This window comes from Podarcis tiliguerta (assembly GCF_965153285.1).
Source record: "Podarcis tiliguerta genome assembly, chromosome: 8".
Classification (NCBI taxonomy): Eukaryota; Metazoa; Chordata; class Lepidosauria; order Squamata; family Lacertidae; genus Podarcis; species Podarcis tiliguerta.
In genome coordinates this window covers 62,155,117-62,175,963 of record NC_139541.1, presented here as the reverse complement: position 1 = coordinate 62,175,963, position 20,847 = coordinate 62,155,117, and the positions used below count along the sequence as shown (strand labels likewise).

The 20,847-nt window shown below is 44.6% G+C and overlaps 1 protein-coding gene across 3 annotated transcripts; it reads right to left on the bottom strand.

Annotated features, from left to right (window-relative positions):
- Window positions 1–126: 126 nt before the first annotated feature.
- PIGV (phosphatidylinositol glycan anchor biosynthesis class V) lies at window positions 127–19,061 on the bottom strand. Of its 3 annotated transcripts, XM_083455470.1 has the most exons (5): window positions 18,888–19,054; window positions 17,744–17,839; window positions 11,530–11,689; window positions 6,223–7,392; window positions 1,259–2,874 (listed from the first exon to the last, which is right to left on the bottom strand). In XM_083455470.1, the coding sequence occupies exons 3-5, from the start codon at window positions 11,632–11,634 to the stop codon at window positions 2,572–2,574; spliced, it is 1,578 nt and encodes a 525-aa protein (XP_083311596.1). In that variant the 5' UTR covers window positions 11,635–11,689; window positions 17,744–17,839; window positions 18,888–19,054; the 3' UTR covers window positions 1,259–2,571. The 3 variants fall into 3 exon arrangements, with proteins under 3 accessions (XP_083311598.1, XP_083311596.1, XP_083311597.1); XM_083455472.1 differs by lacking the exon at window positions 17,744–17,839 and having other exon boundaries at window positions 127–2,874; window positions 18,888–19,056; XM_083455471.1 differs by lacking the exon at window positions 17,744–17,839 and having other exon boundaries at window positions 18,937–19,061.
- Window positions 19,062–20,847: the final 1,786 nt, after the last annotated feature.

The window sequence follows — 20,847 nt, the reverse complement described above, 5'->3', positions numbered from 1 at the left end:
GTATACTGAAATTCTTTTTTATTAAAATATTTATACCACATCTTTCTATGGAATAAATGCTACAGGTGGCTTACTACAAAACTGAAAATGTAAGATGATAATAATAATAATAAAAATTATAAAGTCAAGGAAACAACAGAAAAGGTAACTTTAATATAATAATAATATAATAATTTATTATTTATACCCCGTCCATCTGGCTGGGTTTCCCCAGCCACTCTGGGTGGCTTCCAACCGAATATTAAAAACAATACAGCATCAGACATTAAAAACTTCCCGAAACTTGTCTTTTAAAAGTAAAATAGTTTATTGCCTTGACATCTGCTGGGAGGGCATTCCACAAGGCAGGCACTACTACTGTAAAGGCCCTCTGCCTGGTTCCCTGTAACCCCACTTCTCACAGCAAGGGAACCGCCAGAAGGCCCTCAGCGCTGGACCTCAGTGTCCAGGCAGAATGATGGGGGTGGAGATGCTCCTTCAAGTATACAGGACCGATGCCATTTAGGGTTTTAAAGGTTAGCACCAACACTTTGAATTGTGCTCGGAAACGTACTGGGAGCCAATGAAGATCTTTTAGGACCGATGTTATATGGTTTCAGCAGCCACTCCCAGTCAACAGTCTAGCTGCCACATTCTGGATTAATTGCAATTTCCGAGTCACCTTCACATAGAGCACATTGCAGTAGTCCAAGCAGAAGATAACTAGAGCATGCACCACTCTGGCAAGACAATCTGCGGGCAGGTAGGTCTCAGCCTGTGTACCAGATGGAGCTGGTAAACAGCTGCCCTGGACACAGAATTAACCTGCGCCTCCATGGGCAGCTGTGAGTCCAAAATGACTCCCAGGCTGCGCACCTGGTCCTTCAGGGGCACAGTTACCACATTCAGGATCAGGGAGTCCTGCACACCAGCCCACCCCGTCCCCCAAGAACAGTACATCTGTCTTGTCAGGATTCAACCTCAATCCTTTAGCTGCCATCCATCCTCCAACCGCCTCCAGACACTCAGACAGGACCTTCACTGCCTTCACTTTAAAAATATCATTCCTCAGATAGTCAACAAACCAATTATAAGCTAAATAATAATAAGCTTAGTAGGCCAAGTGCTCTCTGGAAAACAAAAGTTTCCACGAGATGGTGGGAAACCAGCAAGGGGTGAGCCAGATCACCCTCAAAATGTCTAGGTACAGCTCTCCTCTGCATCCACACCAAACACACCTAAGATACAGACAGGATGCAAAGGAGATACACTCCAGCAGATTTTTTTAAAAAGTATTTTATTGATTTTGATATAAAATTACAAAAATATGTAACAATGGAGAGACAGTTCATCATATGTTGCATAATACAATCAGGTTCAAAGTTCATTAGTTGATTTTTGTTTCTATTGTATGTGTCAGCCCAAAGTACTTAGCTGTAGTTGACCATGTGCGGGTGGAGGTTTACAAACATTTTTGTCCTTGGTGGTCTGTGTAATGTACCATAAATCCTGAAATTTGTCCAACTCAGTTCCTTTTTGTAGCACCTTAAATCTGTGAGTTAGCTTTTCCATCAGTGCCAGATTCCAAACCTTGTGGTACCAACAAAAAAGGTTAACGGCAGGGATTTTCAGTTCTTGGTGATCTCTCCAGTTGATCTTAATAAGTAGTTGAGCTCAATGAGAGATGGCCCTTTGGAAACCCTGGTCCTAAGCTGTTTAGCACTCATAAATGGAGCAGTACTTTGAGTTGGGCCCAGAAAACAGACCAGCAGCTGGTGAAACCTTTGCAACATGGGACCAATGTGCTCTCAATAACTGGCTTTTAACTACTGTGTTTCAGACTGACTGAAGTTTATAAACACTTCAAAGGCAGCCCCATGTAGAACATACTGCAGTAATCCAAATCTTGATGCAACACAGAAGGCATGTGCTACTGTGACTACATCTCTTCTCTTGGGGAACCTCAGCGGGCACAACAGCCTAAGGAGTCCTACCCACAGCTGCTACCTGGAAACCTAAGAGTTAACCTAGGAGAACTGTGAAGCTGTGAACCTGAGTTTTTAAGGGAAGCGAACCACCCTCCAAGACAGACTGAACTCTTATTCCCAGAGTGGTAGCTCTTCTAACCAAGAGCACCTCTATCTGGATTAAGCATCACTTTGTTTGCCCCACCCTATATACCAACAGAAAACTAATCCTGATTGTCATTTCTTATATAACCAAAATAGCACCATGTAAGCACAAGACGGAGATATCAGCAGGTGTGGAAGAACCCAAAGGTTTACAGAATGACAACTCCACACACTAAAGGTGGGGAGGAATGACAAAAGCCAATTGCGGACTAAGTATGCTCAATAACTACACAGTTCTGAGTGCCTATTGGGAGGAAAAAACCAAAACACTTCAATACTCTCTCTGGCTTGGCTGGAAGAGAGAGGAATTGGCACATTCTGTTGTCATCAGCACACAGGTGACACTGAGCTCCAACTCTCTCCTAGCAGTTTCATGTAGATGCTGATTAGCTTCAATACTGCCAAGGTGAAAAATGCTCGGTTAATGCTCTAGCCAATCAGCTTACCCAATTCTACATACTTATGTCCACGGGAAAAAATTGCAGTGAAGGACCAGCCCCAACACCCAATAGGAAAGTACATATCCCAGAATGCACTTAGTGAGAGTGGTCGTCTGCCTCCAGTTGTACAAAAGTGTGAGCACAGGGTTTTCATTTCTGTTCCAGTTAGGAAGAGAGTTTGCCAATGACGGCTTGTCTGAGCGGGGTGTTCCATGCTGTGAAGATTGGTGCCCATTCTGTAGCAAAGGCTCATAGTCATGAAGTAGATGAGCACAGAACCAATAAAGTACTGGAGAAGAGGAGCCCAAAAATCTGGTAAGGACCTATTTTAAAAAATTGAAGAAGTTATTCCATTATGCACGTGCCCAAGACCTTTCAACATAATTCCAAGATACATAAATCCCCTTTTAAGAAAAAGCACAAGATGCAGATGAAGTGGTCCGAACAATTTGCCAGGTTTAGCTCAGGGTCAGCCTCAACATTTAAGATCTTCTGTTCTACCCAGAAAAGAACTAAATACTGTCCTTTCTTCGTGTAACTGCATGCCAATTTAAAATTTCTGAATGTTTATCAGTTTATCAAGCCAGCAGTGTAGTATACTGCAGTGCTGAGGAACCTCTGGCTCATGGGCCCTAGTAGGCATGGCATGGGTGCTGAAAGCAAGTCCATTTGAAGGTGCACTGCTGACTGGAGCTGAGAGTGTACCTTAAAAGGAGCTTCCTCTCTGTGCAGATTAGCTGATGGGTGCTGAGAGTGAGACCCTTTGAAAACCAATTGCATAATGGGTTTCTGGATCAAAGCTCAGTTTGAAAGATGTTTATTATGGAATAAAGATAAATTATGACTCAGTTGGAAGTTTGGTTCTGGCATGTGCCTTCCAGCATGTGCCTTTTCTACTATGCCTCTGACTTCTGAAGCTGCTAACCACCAGGCTCAAAAGCGGAAGTGATTAAGCAAACACATGACAACTCTTGCTGCCAAGAATCTAGGGGAATTCCCTACTTCCCCTTTCTTGTAACTTTCTCTGTCTTAAAGCACTTCCAGGGAACAGGTGATGACCACTGTCTATATGGCAACCCTTTGAACAGAGTTCTCACCAGGACAGAGCATTATATAAATTTAAAAATCATCATCCCAATAAAAATTATCATCTGGGATTAATGCTAGGAGCCAGTGAGCTGCTGCTCCCATAGCTATTAAGATGCTACAATAATTAATATTACTAATTGCATGGTATTTATATAGTGCTTTTCCTGAGCGTTTGAAAGCATTCCACATACATTATCTTAGTAAACCTTACAACAAGTCCTGTAAGGCAGGCTGATATGACCACCCACATATTGCAGACAAGTAGATGAGGATGAGGGAACAGAAGCTTGCCCAAGACTACCCCAGTGACTGAAATTTAAAGCAGGAGCATTATGGCACACAATACATAACACTAGTTCTCACTTGGGAGGTGAATACTAACCTTAGCCTGCCCAGCCACTTTTGCTGCACCTTGAGAATAGCAGTCTATCAGAGGAGCCATCTTTGGCCAGCTAGCCCATTAGGGAAGAGCAAGAACTTTGCCATAGGTGTAGTTAGTTTGCTGGGAGGAAACCTATTTATTTGGAGACTGTGGTCGGTGATTGGTCACTGCCAGTGAGCCAGCCCTATGGGGGCAGCCACTTTCGGTTGTTCCTTTGGGATGTGTTGAGAGTGATGGCACTCCCCAAGGGTGATTGGTAGTAGACTGCCTTGTTTCTAGGTGACAGGCTGGGTGTGTGAGAGAGAGAGAGAGCTGGCATGGCTTGGAAATGATAGATTGCTGGGAAGCTGCATCTGTCGCAAGAGTATGAATACAGCTCACAAACAGATAACCAGTGTGATTAGTGGCTATTTGGTGTTTTTGCTATTTTATATTATTACATTTCTTTTACATCAATATGCCATGCATTACTTTGGGAGCCTCTGGGCCAAAAATCGTAACAGGGTAGCCTCACCTCCGTTGCATTCATCCCAAACTCTTAAAGCACCCCTTGACCAATGTTCCAATGCTGAACAGCACAGGGACTTTTTAACCTAGTGGCAAGGTAGTCCAACAGCAAACAGCAGGGCTTGCTTTGGTGTAGAAGGGGAGAAACTTATCACCTCTGGAAGTCGAGGCTTCAATACTTCATTCTGCTGCTGCTCCACAACAGAGCATAAGATGGGGCTCCTATCACTAGATCCTATGCATGCTTAGTCAAAAAGAAATCCCACTGCCTAAGGCTCCAGCCCCATACACAGTAATCTGCAGATGCACACTAATCTTGGAGTAATCCCTTCTGAAATCTATGGCTTTGCTTCCAAATAAGCACGGACAGAATCAGGCTGCAAATCTAATGAGAGGCACTTCTCCATCTTTAAAGGGTGTATAAATTTCAACTGTGAGGTCAACTGAGGAAGTACCCACACCCTTTTTAGACACACATACCACCTTCTGCCCCATATAAAGCTGAGAGCATAGCCTATTTTTCTGGCTTCCACCAAGAGGCAGATTTGCACATCAGTGATTATTGGCCTGCTTTAATATCAAGGACAAGGCCAGTTTCCCCTCACCCCAGATTCTAAGTGTTTAAAAAGTTTCAACGATTGGATGTTTATACTTTGGTTGTGTTTTCAGTATGTTCATGTATGTTTATTACTGCATTTTACTTTTGTATTTCAATTTTGTAAATCACTTCTCGGTTTTTTGCAATTCACAACTTTAACAGCTAACTAAAAGTCCACACCCACTCCTTTTTCCATGTACATCTGCACAGCCTAAATAATCCAGCTGCTCCCTTAAAGCAGGGGAATTCACTGTTTCCTGAGGCAACCTAGTTCATCACTGAAGTCTGCTGCCTAGAAGTATGAAGTCTTCTCTTCTGCACAGTTCAAATTTCAACTGCTGCTATTCAAATATTGTTGATTTCCCTGGGAGGAGAGTACCATCTTTCTTCTTTCACAGTATCCCTTTCCCCCCATATTGGAACTTAAGAATCACTGTTTTTCCAAGCTAACTGCTTCTAGTTCCTTTGTTTCACTTCTGCTTGGTACTTAACCCAAAGCTAGATTAACTGCTCAGTGGCAAAGTGCACAGGAACATAGCAAGCTGTTTTATATCAGGTCAGATTATCATCCATTTAGCCCAGTAGTCTGGCAGCTGTGGCTCTTCAGGGTTTCAGGTCATTTTCATCACCTGCCACTCTTTAATCTGGATATGTCAAGGACTGAAACCTGGACCTCCTCCATGCAGTGCACATGCTCTACCATGACCTAAGGTCTCTCACCCTAATATATGCCAAGTCTATACTAGCATACTTGCTTAGCACATAAAGAGACTTAGGGTTCATCTCTAGTTTAAGGAATTTTAGATTAACAGAGCTAGGAAAGGCCAAAGTCTTGGGACTATGTGGCAGATTAATTCTCAGAATACACACAAAATGAGTAAGATGCACACCTTTTAAAAAATTCAAGTCTGAATGTCTTGGGTCAGAGATTGGCTACCACTTCCTGCTGAGCATTCGCTCCTGCATAGTGTGTATCCCTTCAAAGCAGAGTTCAAGGTTTTATGCCAGGCTGGACTGATAACACCATGATACACTTTTGCTCAGGTTGCCACCACCCCGCTGTCTGACAGCCCTTCAAGAATCTGCAAAACTCACCTGCACATGCATGCAGAAGGTCCCAAACACCAAGAGAACTGTTGCGTGGACCATGTAAACAAATGCACCAGGAGAGTAAAAACCAGTAGCTGGCTTGCTCAAGTCCTTTCCCTTCATTCCTTCAGTCTTTCTCAGCAGGCCAAGTGTTAGGCAGTGCCAGGGGTTTGCAGCGATGTACCGCCAGGCTGCCCAGGAGCCCAGCACAATGGCGGGTGCAGCTAGCAGGAAGTTGGGGATCTGTCTGGGCTCAAAGTACCTGAGGAAGCCGACATTCCAGTAAGTATCTTGAATGTAAGTGTAGAGCACAGGAAAGTTCCAGGAGCACCATGGTGGTGCCACCCCATTTGAGGCTGCTACACGATACCCCTTACGTGCAGCCAGTTGCAACAGTGGGTCCGGCACAGCATACTCAGGGCTAAACGTGGTGTTGCAGAACCGAAGGTATGCCCAGAACTGAAACAAAGCAAATGGCAGGAAAACAGAGGCAGACATCACCACCAGGGAAGCTACCAGGTTTAGGAATTGACCCAAGATCTGTGGCGGCTTTACTCCAGTTCCTGTCCTCACCTGCAACTGGGAGGCAAAGAGTTTTGTCTGGGAATAGAGGAGGAACCCAGCATTGATCAGTCCGTTGGAACGCACGCCAGCAGCTAGCGTAAAGAGGAGGCTGCTGGCCCAATGCTGCCCTTTCTCTAGCCACCACATGGCACTAAACACTAGGAGGACAAACATGCTTTCTGAATAAGCAGCTGCCATAAAGACGTTTGCAGGGGTGAGGCAGAAGAGGATGGCTGACAGGAACGCCTTCCTGCGGCACTGCAGGACTGCGCAGCTGAGCTTATACAGAGTCCATGCTGCCCAGGCAGAGAACAGACCATTGAGCAGAGCTGCAGAAAGGAGCAGGCGGCTCCGGAGAGATAAGAAGCCTTGGAAGGGCCACAGCACCGTTTCCGCTGCCACTCGCAGGCTCAAGGGAAACAAGGGGAAGAAGGCACAATTGTGCTCATACACGTAGCCGTGCTCAGCTATAAACAAGAAGTGCTCCGCATCCCACCGTGACAGGCCTCCCAGGAGCCACTCCAAGATCCAGTCGCAAAACCCGTACTCAGACAAACGGGGTGGAGAGAAGGCATCAGCAGCATGGTCGGGGATCAGGAGGTTGAAAAGGGCCTGGGAAGAGTGGGAAGAAAGGATAGAAAATGACAGCCAAGTCAACATCCTGTCCCTCTTCCTCCCCAAAGCAACATGCTCCCTCCGATTTGGGACCTGAACCTGACCAGGGAATTCAAGGCCTCACAGCAAGTCATCCCCTGCCCCAAACAAGGACTTGAAGGCATTACGTCTGGGTCTGGGGCGATTTCTCATGCAGGAGCTGTTTTAGAGGCATTTCTAGTGGGGAAACGGGAGAACGGACAACTTGGGCAAATGCAGCAGTAGGAGAACATTTTTCTTTAGCCACCAATGTTATTTCCTTAGGGTAGTGTCCAACTAAGTGCTACTCAGAGTAGACTCACTGAAATTAATGAACCTAAGTTAATCATGGCACTGTGAGTTAAATCACAGAGCCTACGACTTGCTGATCAGAAGGTTGGCGGTTCGAATCCCCGCGACGGGGTGAGCTCCCGTTGCTTGGTCCCTGCTCCTGCCAACCTAGCAGTTCGAAAGCACGTCAAAGTGCAAGTAGATAAATAGGTACCGCTCCGGCGGGAAGGTAAACGGCATTTCCGTGCGCTGCTCTGGTTCACCAGAAGCGGCTTAGTCATGTTGGCCACATGACCCGGAAGCTGTACACCGGCTCCCTCGGCCAATAAAGCGAGATGAGCGTCGCAACCCCAGAGTCGGCCACAACTGGACCTAATGGTCAGGGGTCCTTTTACCTTTACCTTTAAGTTAATCATGTCCATTAACTTCCACTTTTCACTCAACAGTAGACCTACTGAAATTAATGGAATTAACGTAGTCACGTCATTAATTTCAGTGTATCTACTCTGAGTAAAACTTACCTGAAGACCACCCAAAGGGCCCACTTCAAATAGGACTAGCATTGGACACAACCTTTAATGTCTTCTAGACTTTCTCCAACAGACTGTAAACTGCATATAATGGATAAGACTAAGGAAGTGGGTTAAGTAAAATAATAATAATAATACCAATACCCCGCCCATCTGGCTGGGTTTTCCCAGCCACTCTGGGTGGCTTACAATGTATCTAAAAACATAATAAAAACATCAATCCTTAAAATACTTCCCTAAACAGGGCTGCCTTCAGATGTCTTCTAAAAGTCAGATAGTTGTTTATTTCCTTGACATCTAAAGGGAGGGTGTTCTGCAGGGAGGGCACCACTACCAAGAAGGCTCTCTTCTCGGTATCTTGCAATCCTTACAACAACCAAGTAAAGGGTGCCAGTATTACTATCACCATATTGCAGATGTGGGCGTGAAACTACGACTGTTTCATGAGTTCATGGCAGAGGTGGCATCTGAACCAGCAACTTAGCCACTATGCTAAGTCAGCAGTCCTGTATGCCAAGATGAAGGTGCTTTTTGGGGAAAACAACTGATCAGTGAGCATGCTTTGTACCTCGTTAATCTGTGGGAGGAAAGAGCAACATGCCAAAGACCGCAATTTCTAAATGTGCACCGAGAGCATCTGCCAAATGAAAAGTCATTCCAACTTGCCGAGCCAGACGAAGCATACAGAAATGTCAAACTCGGGGGTTTCCTTTGTGCAATCAATCCAATTATGTGTTGGCACACAAGGAACAGAGAGAGCCACACATCTAATGAAATCAAACTCAATAAAGGCAGTCATGCCTTTCCATAAAAAACAACAACCCTGTGGCTATTTGGCTGGCCAGACGACAATACCCAGCCCAAGCTATAAGGGACCAAAAAGGAATTCTCCTGCTAGCAGTCTGTCTGGCATCAACTGTGTGTGTATTTGGCACAGTTCCCAGTGTAAGAACTTACCCATGGCCCTACAAGGAACTTTAGTAGGATCCCATTGTAGCTGTCAAGATGAAACTGCATTCTGCCCCAAGTTCTTCTAAGGCTGGAATATGCAACACTCTTTGGCCAGCATACTGTGTTAATATGCCCTATGTACAACACAGGGACATGGGAGGTGGCCTTATAACAGTTTAGCCTATTTGTCCATCTAGCGCTGCACAGTCTACTCTGACTGGCAGTGGCTCTCCAGCAACTTCTAGTTGGCCACTACGTGAAGCAGGACGCTGGATTTAATGGGCTTTCTTCTGATCCAGCAGGGAACTTCCTCAGCCTCTGAGTCATGTAAGTACAAGCCATGGATTTCCATCTCCCAAGCTAGCCTCCTGCAACCTAATTTTTAACAAAATTAAAGCCAAAGGTTGTAAACCAAGGAGAATAGAGAAGTTAACACCATGATTAAAAACCAGGGGTAAAAGTGAAGTGTTTCACTGCCTGCTCAAAAGCCACCAGGGACAGTATCAATCTGACTTCTTTTGGGTAGAAATTCCAGTTGGGGGGCTGCCACAGAAATGCATTGTTTCTCTTCCATCTCTCCTCAATTCACGCTCACATAACTGAATTCTTAGTAATGGCTTACTCTGGCTCCAGTTTACCCTGGTTTTCTCATCCTACACAAGTATGAAGTCTCAGAACTTGTATGTGCTGTGTGCTTTAGTCTTGACTCAAGCCGGCTTCCCCAAGCTTGGTGCCCTCAGCTGCTGCTGACTCCCAACTCCTGTCAGCCCCAACCAGCATAGCCAATGGTCAGGTATAATGGGTTGAAGGACACCAGGTTGGGGAAGGCTGCCTTAACCCTACAGGCTGCATTTAATTTTGGTTCTAGCCACGCCCAAAACCCTAATGCCTTAATCCTAGTGAAGACTCATCTTACACTGCCAATGACATAGGTTAGCTGAATTTCTGGTTGCCATCACCACAGAGAAATTGGGAGCAACGTTCCTATCAGCCTGAAAGCAGTGCTTCTGGTTCACAAGTTGGTTGAGATTTTGTGAGAAAAAGTGGTATCTTTGGCAAAATGCACAGGATGCTCTCTTTTCAGGGCCTCCCTTGCTATTGCAGTAAAAATATGCCTAATTTAAATGTCAAATACCTATTATGTAGACAAAGCTCCTACAGCTGGCTTCATGTTCCTCTGAGCACAAGAATAGCTGGGGGGGGGGGGGGAATCTTGCCTGCTCAGAGATTACAAAGGCACAGCTACTAATCTTCAGGAATTCTGCATAGGATTGGCTCTCCAGAACAGAATATGGATTATTGAGAATATTTTGTTTTCATTTTTTTAAAGTGTGTAGTCCACATCATGTCTGTGGATTTACATTTGGTTTCCAAACTATTGAGTACGTGATGGACAGCACACTATTATGCCACAGCACGCGAATTCTGTGCATCCAAATAACTAATCTGCAGAAGAAGCTTCCTGCTGCATTTCTGTTGGATTCGCTGAGGGAATGCCATTCGTACTCATACACACTCCAAAAATTACACCTTTTGGGGGAGTTCTAAAATAATTTATGTAACTGTCTCAGATGGGGAACTGTAGCAACAGGGCCCAGTCACTATATTTTCTGCACCATTGAAGGACGCTAGCAGACAGAGGAAGCTTCAGCTGCAATGGCTAGAGATGGTCCCAGGGCTCTGCCAGACCAGCTGGACTACCCATCTAAGTTGGTGGCCATCACTACATTGCATGGCAGCAAATGCCTTAGAATAACAAACTACGTGCTGATGAAAAAGTACTTTAAAAATGTCTCTCTGTTCATTTTCTCCATGCCATGCATAATTTTTATACATTTCTATCATGTCCTCTCCCCTCCTTATTCACCCTTTTTCTAAGCTAAAAAGCTCCAATGCTGAAATCCTTCCTCTTCATGGGATTTGCTACAGCTCCTTGATCATTTTCACAATCCCTTTTTTAATACTTTAGTATCATTGGCATACTTGGGTCAACACACAGCTCACCCCAAACCCTGTATCATTTATGAGCAAGTTAAAAAACAGCAGCCCCGTAATACAGATCCTTGGTGGATCCCACTTGTCCCAAACTCTCTACACTGATCATTCTAACTGGAAATGTTTAGGGTTTTAACCTGCAAATTTCTGGAAGAAAGGCATGTGCTCCAACACTGAGCTAGGTATGACCCCTCTCTATCTAGAACAGATATACTACCTTTTGAACTTTAAACATATGAAAAAGAACCCAGTATTTATTTCTGATGTCATCTGTCCTGATCTGAGAATGCCAGGCGGGTTATATTTCAGTGATCTTGTATATTTCAGTGCTTGGTGTTGGGGGACTTGCCTGGAGGAAGAGAGTGAGCACTCTGCAAAGCACTGCAAACCGAACCACCTCTTGGCCATGAGGGTCTCCTTCCTTCCTCTGCAGCATTCTGACCTTGGAGGTCATCCAGTGGGTCACCACTCCCTTCCATGCAGGAAAATCCACAGAGAGATTTTGAAACCTGAAATCAATAATAATAAATTCAACATCACGCAGGATAATACTTGCACCATGTTTGTCACTGGCAGGCAAATAATGGTTTCCACACTCATTCTCTGGACTAAGAGAGCAGGTGTGATGTAGTGGCTAGACTTTAACCACTGGGTGATGAAGGAGATACAGGTTTAAATTGCACTCAGCTATAAGGTAGTGGTGGGCAACAACTTGGATGGCTTTGAAATTGGGTTATACAGATTCATGCAGGTTAATGTGATCAATGGCTACAAGCCATGGTGGCTATGTTCTACCTCCACTGCCAAAGGCACCATATGTCTGAATATCAGTAGCTGGGAATTACAAGTGGGGAGTATTGCTGTTGCTCTCATGTCCTTCTTCTGGGCTTCCCAGAGGACGCATCTGGTTGGCCCCTGCGATGCTGTACTACGCAGGGTGACCTTGGGGCAGTCCCCATCTCTAGGCTAATAGGGTTGTTAAGACAGATAAAATGGGAGAGCCACATGTGCTGCTTTGAACTCCTTGGAATAAAGATGGGATTTAACTGTAGCTAAAGAAACAAAGCTAAGTCTTGACTGCACTACCTAGCCATTTTCCTGGTGGTTATCATTGTGATGTGGTAGGGAATGACATAGTTTAACTGCACGCTTCCTCCATGCACACACACTATCCATCATAATGACAGACATAAACAGGAACCTGTTTACATAAATACCTGTGGGGAATGTCTGGCACTGCCTGGGAATTCTTAGAAACAACAAAAATAAATCATGATTTTTAAATGGATACAGCAATTTGTGTGTTTGGACCCGTCACACTGAAAATTGGACAAAGTCATGCCAAAGTTACATTTGATTCAAAATGGCACTCAATATCCAACACCAACAAAGACAGTTGCCTAACTTGGGAACTCTTGTGCCAAGTTTGGCAATGATATAATTTATTATTATTACTATTTATTATTTATTATATTTATATACCGCTCCTCATCTGAGGATCACAGGATGATTTATTATTATTATTTATTAAATTTGTTTAGAATAGAAATACACACAAAAAAAATATTGATATGCAGCCAAACCTATAGAGAACAGACACGCAGGTGGATGGATGGACAATCCACTTTCCAAAATATACGAAATATTGTTGCACTCTGAACTGACCAAGACACTGAACAAAACCTGGGGATATTGAGTTGAAGGGGGTACAGCAATGCAATAGGGGCAGGCTTGACATTCAGCGGCTGGAGTCACCAAAGTCAGAGAGAAGGTTTATCCTTCATGCCAGAAGGGGCTTCTCAGTGTACCTTTACTTGCCTCTGAAAGAATGAACAATTTCCCCACAGAGGTGAACGACGAAATAATGAGTTACACTTAAGAGAAGCAGACCGGGGGGGGGGGAGCGCCCGCTGGATCAGAGGAACAATCCATCTAAATCCAGGATCCTGTTTTCCACAGTGACCAACCAGATGCTTCCGGGAAGCTCACCAGCACAGCACAAAGACAACAGCCCTTCCTGTATGTGCCAGCATCTGGTACTCAGCAGCATTTGTTTAGCTGTCATTAGTAAGAGACACAGAGAGCCCTATCTACTACTGACTGGCATAACTAACTCTGAACAGCAAACTCTATTTAACAGAGTTTTGGTGCTGGGGGCAAAACCTGCCCTCAAGACCAACAACTGGTGATCTGGCCTTCATCTACAAGGATCCCAGAAGTGTGTGTGCAATGTGTCTTTATGTGCAGACACACACTGTACCTCCTCCTCGGGGTTGTTGTAATACACAAACCCTTCCTTCATACCCATCCTGTCCCTCATAATGGAAAGAGAGCAGAAACTTGCTGCGCATGAAAGAGAAAGGCTTTGTGCAACATGATGAAACAGCTAGAGCTGTCCCCAAGGACAGAAAGACACACCCTCTTGAAAAAGGAAGCAAAACCTCTCACCACATCAGCAAAAGACTATCAAGCAGGCTTGCTTTTCCACCAAGCGTACAGCCAAGCAGTCATCTGTGGCTGAAGCACTAAGTGAGAAAATCTTTGAGTGTGTGTGTTTTTTTTAAAAAAAAAAAAACTTATGCAAATTTAAGCCTGGCAACATTTCTTATTTCTAGTCTGGTCAATGGTTTCAATAACAAACTACTCCTGTCTTCTCTACCTCCATTTTTATCCCCTCCTGTCAAGAAGAGCATGCAAATCTAAAAAGCCAGACGGCAGGTTTTGTTTTTTTTAATCCTTTAAAATAGAACTATGAAATGGTTTTCAAGTTCTGCACTGTAGCCTAGTTGCCACCAGAGGGCACCAGGCGCTCACTGTGTTGGTACCTTTCCACACCTTGCATTGCTGAGGCAATCAAATTATAGATATGTGATAATACAGGATTCCCTGATAAAATCCATGGCAATGCACGCATTGAACTCTTCTATAAAGCAATGATTTAGGCACCTCTCCGTGTATTTACAGTTATCCTGTAGATTAAGATATTAAAAATAACTCAAGAATTCATTTCTCAGTACTGTATATTTCTATTAATAAGTCTAAATAATTCTCCTCACCTGCCCACTTCTTTTGACTAAAGAAAAGATGTAGTTGGTTTCCCCTCCGTTTTGAGTCACTTTAATTTCCTTATTGCAATGCTGTCCCACCCACCACCTTTTTTTTGGACCCAGTCTCCGCAGAGGTTATTTCTTTAAAAGCAGTTTCCATTTCAGCATATACCTGTTTTAATGGAAATGAGTCTTGCTGTCTGAGGTTAAAGGTTTTTTAAAACATTCCCCACCCACCCCCCACAAAAACCTGCAGAAAGATTTGATTTCTGTATGAATTGTGCACCTTTCTTGAAGGCTCTTGGGCTGGAATGAACTTCTGTGCTTTAATAACGATTGGTTTTGACCAGGGTTTTTGTATGGATTTAAAAAAAAAAAAATGTTGTTTCATAGGAGTGGAGAGAGGTTGCATGCACTGTAACTGCTCTGCACAGAAAAGCAAAGCATAATCATGAACATCTTCACCACAGGGCCAGCTCTGGGTGCCTCCATCTTTGGAGGGGAGGTGGGGGTGGCTACCAGGAAGACTCAGCTCACATCATCTGTGGAACTCTCTCGCCCTGTCCATTCGTCTGGCATAAAATTTGATGGTTTTAAGGCACCAAGGGGGAAGCCTTCTTTGTTTTCCAGTGTTTTAATGGCCTCATTGTATGCTCTTGATTTTATTGCTACTTTTAATAGCTATTAGTTATGTTTCATTGTATTGTTATTTTATTATATCTCACTTTAAATTATAAACAACTACCTGACTTTTAGAAGACATCTCCATTCTCTTGCATTGTTTTTCAAATTTTTATTTTATCGCACTTATTGAAACAAATATCCCTCTAGAAACGGAAAAATGGTTTCTCCCTATTTTGGAACTAGTGGAAAATAGCTGTCTCAGTTTCAGTACATGCTGTTAAGATCTTGGTGTAGTATATATTAATACATTTGGAAGCGAAGAGTCAGGGCCCAGCCAGCATCCATTCACACATATAGTACCACTGGTCCTGTTGCTCCAAAGTGGGAGAGTTATCGGATTAACTGGTTCCAATTTAACAGAGTTCTCATGTTCTTATGAGTTTGTAATGTTGCTAAACTAAGGATGCACCACACTTGTGTCAGCCATGCTGCTTTATCTTTGGGGTATAATTTCAAGTATGTCTTTGACTGACATCATTTCAGTGTGATCTCCCAGACTGACCATAAGCAACTTATGCAATATTGAACACTTATTTTATATTTTCTTTTTAACTCTGCTTCTCAGCCATTCTTTGAAAGCCATGCTCTTTTATATCTCTATTGCATTTTTAATTTACAAAGTGCTTCATACCCTCAGTGACCCTATTAGTCCTGTTTTACAGATGGGAAACGGAGGCTGAAAGTGGTTTTCCCAAAGCACAGACAGTGGCCATGATCCCAAAGAGCAGTAACACAGTGACTTCCCAGAGCTGATTTTATGACCTATAACACAGAGCAACAGCACAATGTGTGCTGGTGGTTAGCTAAATCTGAATACACTTGCTCCCAACCAGCAGCAAGCAAAAAGGCTGCCACCTGACTACCACTCATCCAGGCAGCTGCTCACATTTCCTGGTGCTTGCTACACTGACACATAATGAAACATGGCCTGTGAACCTCCAGTGCCAGACTCATTATATTCTAATATGTTCTAATATGTGAATGCACACTAAGCTGATAATTCAGGTGGCTGGTGGCCAAATCTGAGCCAAAGCGGGGAGAGCAGGGAAATACTAACAAATTAAGATATATTTTAGCATCATGACTTCTTTGCCAAAGGGAGCTCACCTTGATGTGCTGTTGAACACAAATTGATTATAAAGCTGTGAAAACAAACTGGCTAAAAAGCTGGTCAAAAAGCAGATTCATGCAAACAAATCACCTTACCTCCTACAATCAGAGGATCACTTCTTGCTTTCTCATGTGATCATTTACACACATTCCTCAAACATTCATTTTTTCAAGGAGATACCCAGCACCACAAGAACAGTGGTCCATCTGACTTTCCATATATACCAAGAAACCCTCTAACAAGCAAAAATTGCTTCCCAAGTGTAATGCCCAAGATCTTTTAACAGGGCACCTAACACCTTATACATAAAAAACCTGCACTCCACCTCTGAACTTTGACTTATTCACTCATGCATGGAAACCTGAGAACACAGGAGACCATTATGTACTGAAGTCAGAAGATGAGGGCAATCAAGTCTTCAAAGACTAAATGGAAGCAGAAGAGAAGAAATACCTAGGAGTTGACAGAGAAGAATTCAGAATTGTTCTCCACTCCCCAGACACATCAAGTTGCTTCACTGGCTTCTTACTGCACTTTTCACCACCATCAGGCTTCTATTCCTCCCTATTAATGCGATCCCCCATTCTGATCATACATCTTCTCTTTACTCCAAATCTCTTACTCCTTACATCTACACAAGCTCACCATCTTCTCTTGCCTCCCACGCTTTCTCCCATGTTGCTCTTCAGCTTGGGTCAGCTTCTATTTGCTGTTGCTTCCCAATCTCACCTGCTATGAAGTTCTTAATGAAAACAGAGTTCTTTAGGAAAGCCTTTCTTTTACAACCCTAGCTTCATTAAACCTGTCCCCCCACTACTGTGAGTAAAGACAGATTAAGATTTTAAGACTTGACAAAAAAGAAGCTGCTGAGGTACCACTGTATTTAACTCGCAGGCATCTGCCTCTAACACAAACTGCAATCCTGGGTTTAGAGCAGACACAGTTCACCATCTGAGGCAAAGCCACTATTATTAATAATTACATTTCTATACTACCCTCCCCTTCATCCAAAGATCAAAGGATGGTTTACAATATAAAAACACAAAAATACATAGCACAACAACAATAATGCTCCCACCCCCAGTTTTAAAAGGCCATAGACTGTTTAATTAGCCAAAGAAGAGGAATGTTTTTTCCTGACACCTAAAGCTGTGTAAAGAAGGTGACAGGCAAGCCCCCCTAGGCTAGTTTCTTGGCTAGTGGGATACTGTTGCTTACCAGATGAGGGGTGTAAGCAAGGAAGCAGGGAGGTTGGCATAATGCAAACACATTTGCAGGATCGCTGGACTGTTTGAACCACACCCACCTCCTTGCCACCTTGTCCCTCTCCCTCCCAGAAAACAACAGCAACCCATCTGCCAGGAATCTAGCATAGCAGCTCTGTCCTATCCCACTTCTGGTTTAACAACAAAGGAATGAACCACCAGGAGCTCCCTCAGAATATAACATCTCTGTCACTCTGATTTTCCTCAGGCGCTTCCCCTTTGCTCATTTTTGTATCATCCATCCCTGCATTTTATGTCAAAATGTAAACTGTAAGACACCCAGGTAGAGACGGTGTCATTTTCATAGTGTCTGGCTGGCATAACATTGAAAGTAGTATCAAGACTGTTGAGAGGGAAGATGCGTGCAATGTAACATAGGCTAGGCTGAGACAGGGTAAACTGGCATAGCTTTGGAGCTGAGCAGGGATCTGAACCTGTTCGAACCTTGAAGCTCACTTTTCTCCCAGCTTAATCTACTCCACAGTGTGGCTGTTAGGATAAAAGGGGTAGCGCCACCCACAAAGGTCACCCTGAGCTCCTTGGAGGACATAACTGTGAAAAAAGGAAAAGAAAAATGCACCTCCCCTCTCACACAAGCCTTGCATTTAATAACTTGTCTGGTAGCCATAGGCAACCAAGAATTCCAGGATGAATGAGCAAACTGGGAAGAGTACAGACACATCAATCTGTCTTCTCCATCAGCCCACTTAAGTTTCTATGCTAGCTACAGAGGAAGAAAATTCACTTCCTCCCTGGGCAGCCCAGAAACACAGCAGGCTGTTAAGAAGCGAGCCAGTTCACTCTATCCCTTGTCCACCATGATAGGCTTCTTCTTTTTTACCTAGCCAGGTGAAAAGCCAGCAATTTATATTTCCATACTGGTCACAGAGGAGGGAGCATGGAAGCAAATAGTAACCCCTTGGCCTTATTCATGTACATCTGATTCAGTCACACATTTGTGAACCCAGGTCATCAGTAAGAACACAAGAAAAGCCCTGCTGGATCAAGCCAATAGCAGATCTAGTCCAGCATCCTGCTCTCACTGTGGGCAACCAGATGCTTCTGGGAACCAGAGTGCAACAGCAACACGCCCCACCTCCAACTGATATTCAGAGGTATACTGCCTCTAAGAGGCAGAACATACCCATTGTGGCTAGCAGCTACTGATCGCTTGACTTTGTATAATTCTCTTTTAAAACCAACACTGCCTCCTGTGGGAATGAGTTCCAGAGTTTAACATAGTCCAACCACTACACCACACTGCCTCTCACAGGCGGCTTCATATGTTCATAGAAACCTGCTTAGGAGCCCAACAAAAAAAGGGGAAAGCAGTGGTTACTCAGCGGCTATGGCGGGGGACAGCATGGGGATGAGAGCTAAGAGAGGCGGGAGGGGGAAGTCAGGCGTGGGGGGCGTGTCCCCATCTCTCCTTCGGCAGGAAGAAGGGAGCTTATAGGGCAAGCGGCAGCCTATGGGATGAGCCCATGTAAAGAGGCGCTTATGGGGCGAGCCTCTCAGAGGAGGGTCTGGGAACCAGTCCCCTCTCTCCCTCAGCTGGCGGCCCCCGGCGACAACCGCTGTTCCTCCTTCTCCCCCCAACCTGAGTGCTCAGCGCGGGGACTCAACGGCTCCATCTCCATCTCTCTCACACAGTCACAGCCGCTCTTCCTCCCACTTCCGGCCCGCGGCGAACCACTTCCGTTGGCAAGGAAGCCCTTGGCGCCTGCGCAGTAATCCAAGAGCAGCCGCCCTTCCGGCGTTAGAACGTAGGCGAAATCATAGAGAGGGAGGGGGCCGTTAGACTCACCATAGACTTACATCCGGGACTTCCGTTTAAACTTTTTTTTTTTTTTAAGGCCATTGCAAGTCTATGGTTCTACATTGGAAGCCGCCATTAGCCGCGATTTTCTCCTACATGAGCGCAGGAGTGTTGTCTAGCCCCTGTCATCTCTATGATGGAAGCCCTATATGCGTTTGTCTTTCACTGGGACCAAATAAAATAGTTTCGGTGTGCTACCGGAAGTGACAATAAGGAGCGTGTTGACACTGTTCCACTTTTTTATTTTATTTTATGGTGGTTGCCGCCGCTGCCGCCGCCTTGTGAAGCATAGGGAAAGGGCCGCATGCGGAGGACTCGGTCCGTGGGCGAGGGAGGAGGCGCCATCTTTGCTAAGGGCAACACGGTGGGCGCTGCGAAGGCCCCCTCAGCGCCAGGCGGTGCCGACTCCCTTCGCTGCGCAGGGTGGGGCTGCCGTGGGCGGAACATGGCTTCCCTCTTCCTGACACATTTATTAAACAAAGTTGCTGTTGTCTCGCAAGAAAAACCTCTCTCTGCTCTCCTTTGTGCCCCGCGACCATTTTCTCCCTTATTATTATCTCCTCCAGAAAATCTAGTTTCCCCCCTCCATATTCACTGGTAACATTTTGCCTCTCGAAGGTGCCTCAAAAGTGTGAGGTGTGCTGATGCAGTTTCTGTAGACCCAGTACTGTGGAGTTTCTTTAGGTGTGTGCCTGTAGATGCATGCACGTGTATGTGTGTATAATTAATACACGTGTGTGAGTGGGAAAACGCTCACGAATAATTTCCTGGCAGCCAGTCGCTCCTTTGTTTAGCATCATGTTGCAGGCAATGGGACTAGTTCTACTCTGCCCCAATGGTGTGGGTTAACATTTTTTGTTTTTTAAAAATCAGGGTTCTGAGGGTATGCAACCTTTCCTTTGTGAAGGAAAACCAGCTTTTGTTAAACAGGGAATCCAAGGATTCTGCTTCAGTACTGAGCTGCTGGCGATTGACATCCACAAGGGAAACTGCAAAGTGATTGTGACATCAACCATCTCGGGGCAGGGAGGAGAGCTGGCACAGAGCATAATCTGCATGCATAGAAAGTCAAATTGGACACGGAGGCCTACAGCAAAATGGAATTCCACTCAGCTTCCTACCTAGAAGTGCTTTGTTTTTTGTGTGTGGTAACACTGGAGATATTTATTCTAACTTTGTTTTTCATTTATGATATTTATATAACCCACCTTTCCCCAAATGAGCTCAAGGCAACATACATAGTCTGCCTCCATTTTATTCTTGCAAGCCAGTGAGGTAGGTTAGAGTTAGACTGTGACTGGTTCAAGGTCATCCAGTGAGCTTCCTGGCATATTGAAGATTTGAACCATGGTCTTCCCAATCCTAGTAGAACACACTAACCACTACATCACACTGGCTCTCTTTACAATGTGCCTCCTCCAGTAATAAATATGCAGAATTCTAGTGGGCAATTTTTCTTTTTTAAAAGGAGGAATTGGCAGAGAATGAACCCGGGACCTTATACATCATGCAAAGTGTGTGTTAATGACCCATCTTAGTCCTGCATCCTGTTCTGACAATGTCCAGCCAGATGCACATGGGAAGGTAAAAGTTACGCTAATTGCTTCACCCCCTTTTGCCTCTGGCCCCATCTATCACTGGTTGTGCCCCCCTGAAGGTAATGCAGCCCTTATAATGAAAAAGTATGCCACCCCGTTATAAACTGTCACAGGACAACAGAAAGGTGGCCTCCCATGTGCCC

What these genes read in the sequence shown, in the direction of transcription:
- PIGV (XM_083455471.1), bottom strand. Translation starts at nt 11,634, where the DNA reads ATGACCTCCAAGGTCAGAATGCTGCAGAGGAAGGAAGGAGACCCTCAT. An exon ending in TGCTCACTCTCTTCCTCCAG is followed by an intron (nt 7,393 to 11,529) that starts GCAAGTCCCCCA and finishes CACTCTTCCCAG; the next exon opens with GCCCTTTTCAACCTCCTGAT. An exon ending in CCTTCTGCATGCATGTGCAG is followed by an intron (nt 2,875 to 6,222) that starts GTGAGTTTTGCA and finishes TTTTTAAAATAG; the next exon opens with GTCCTTACCAGATTTTTGGG.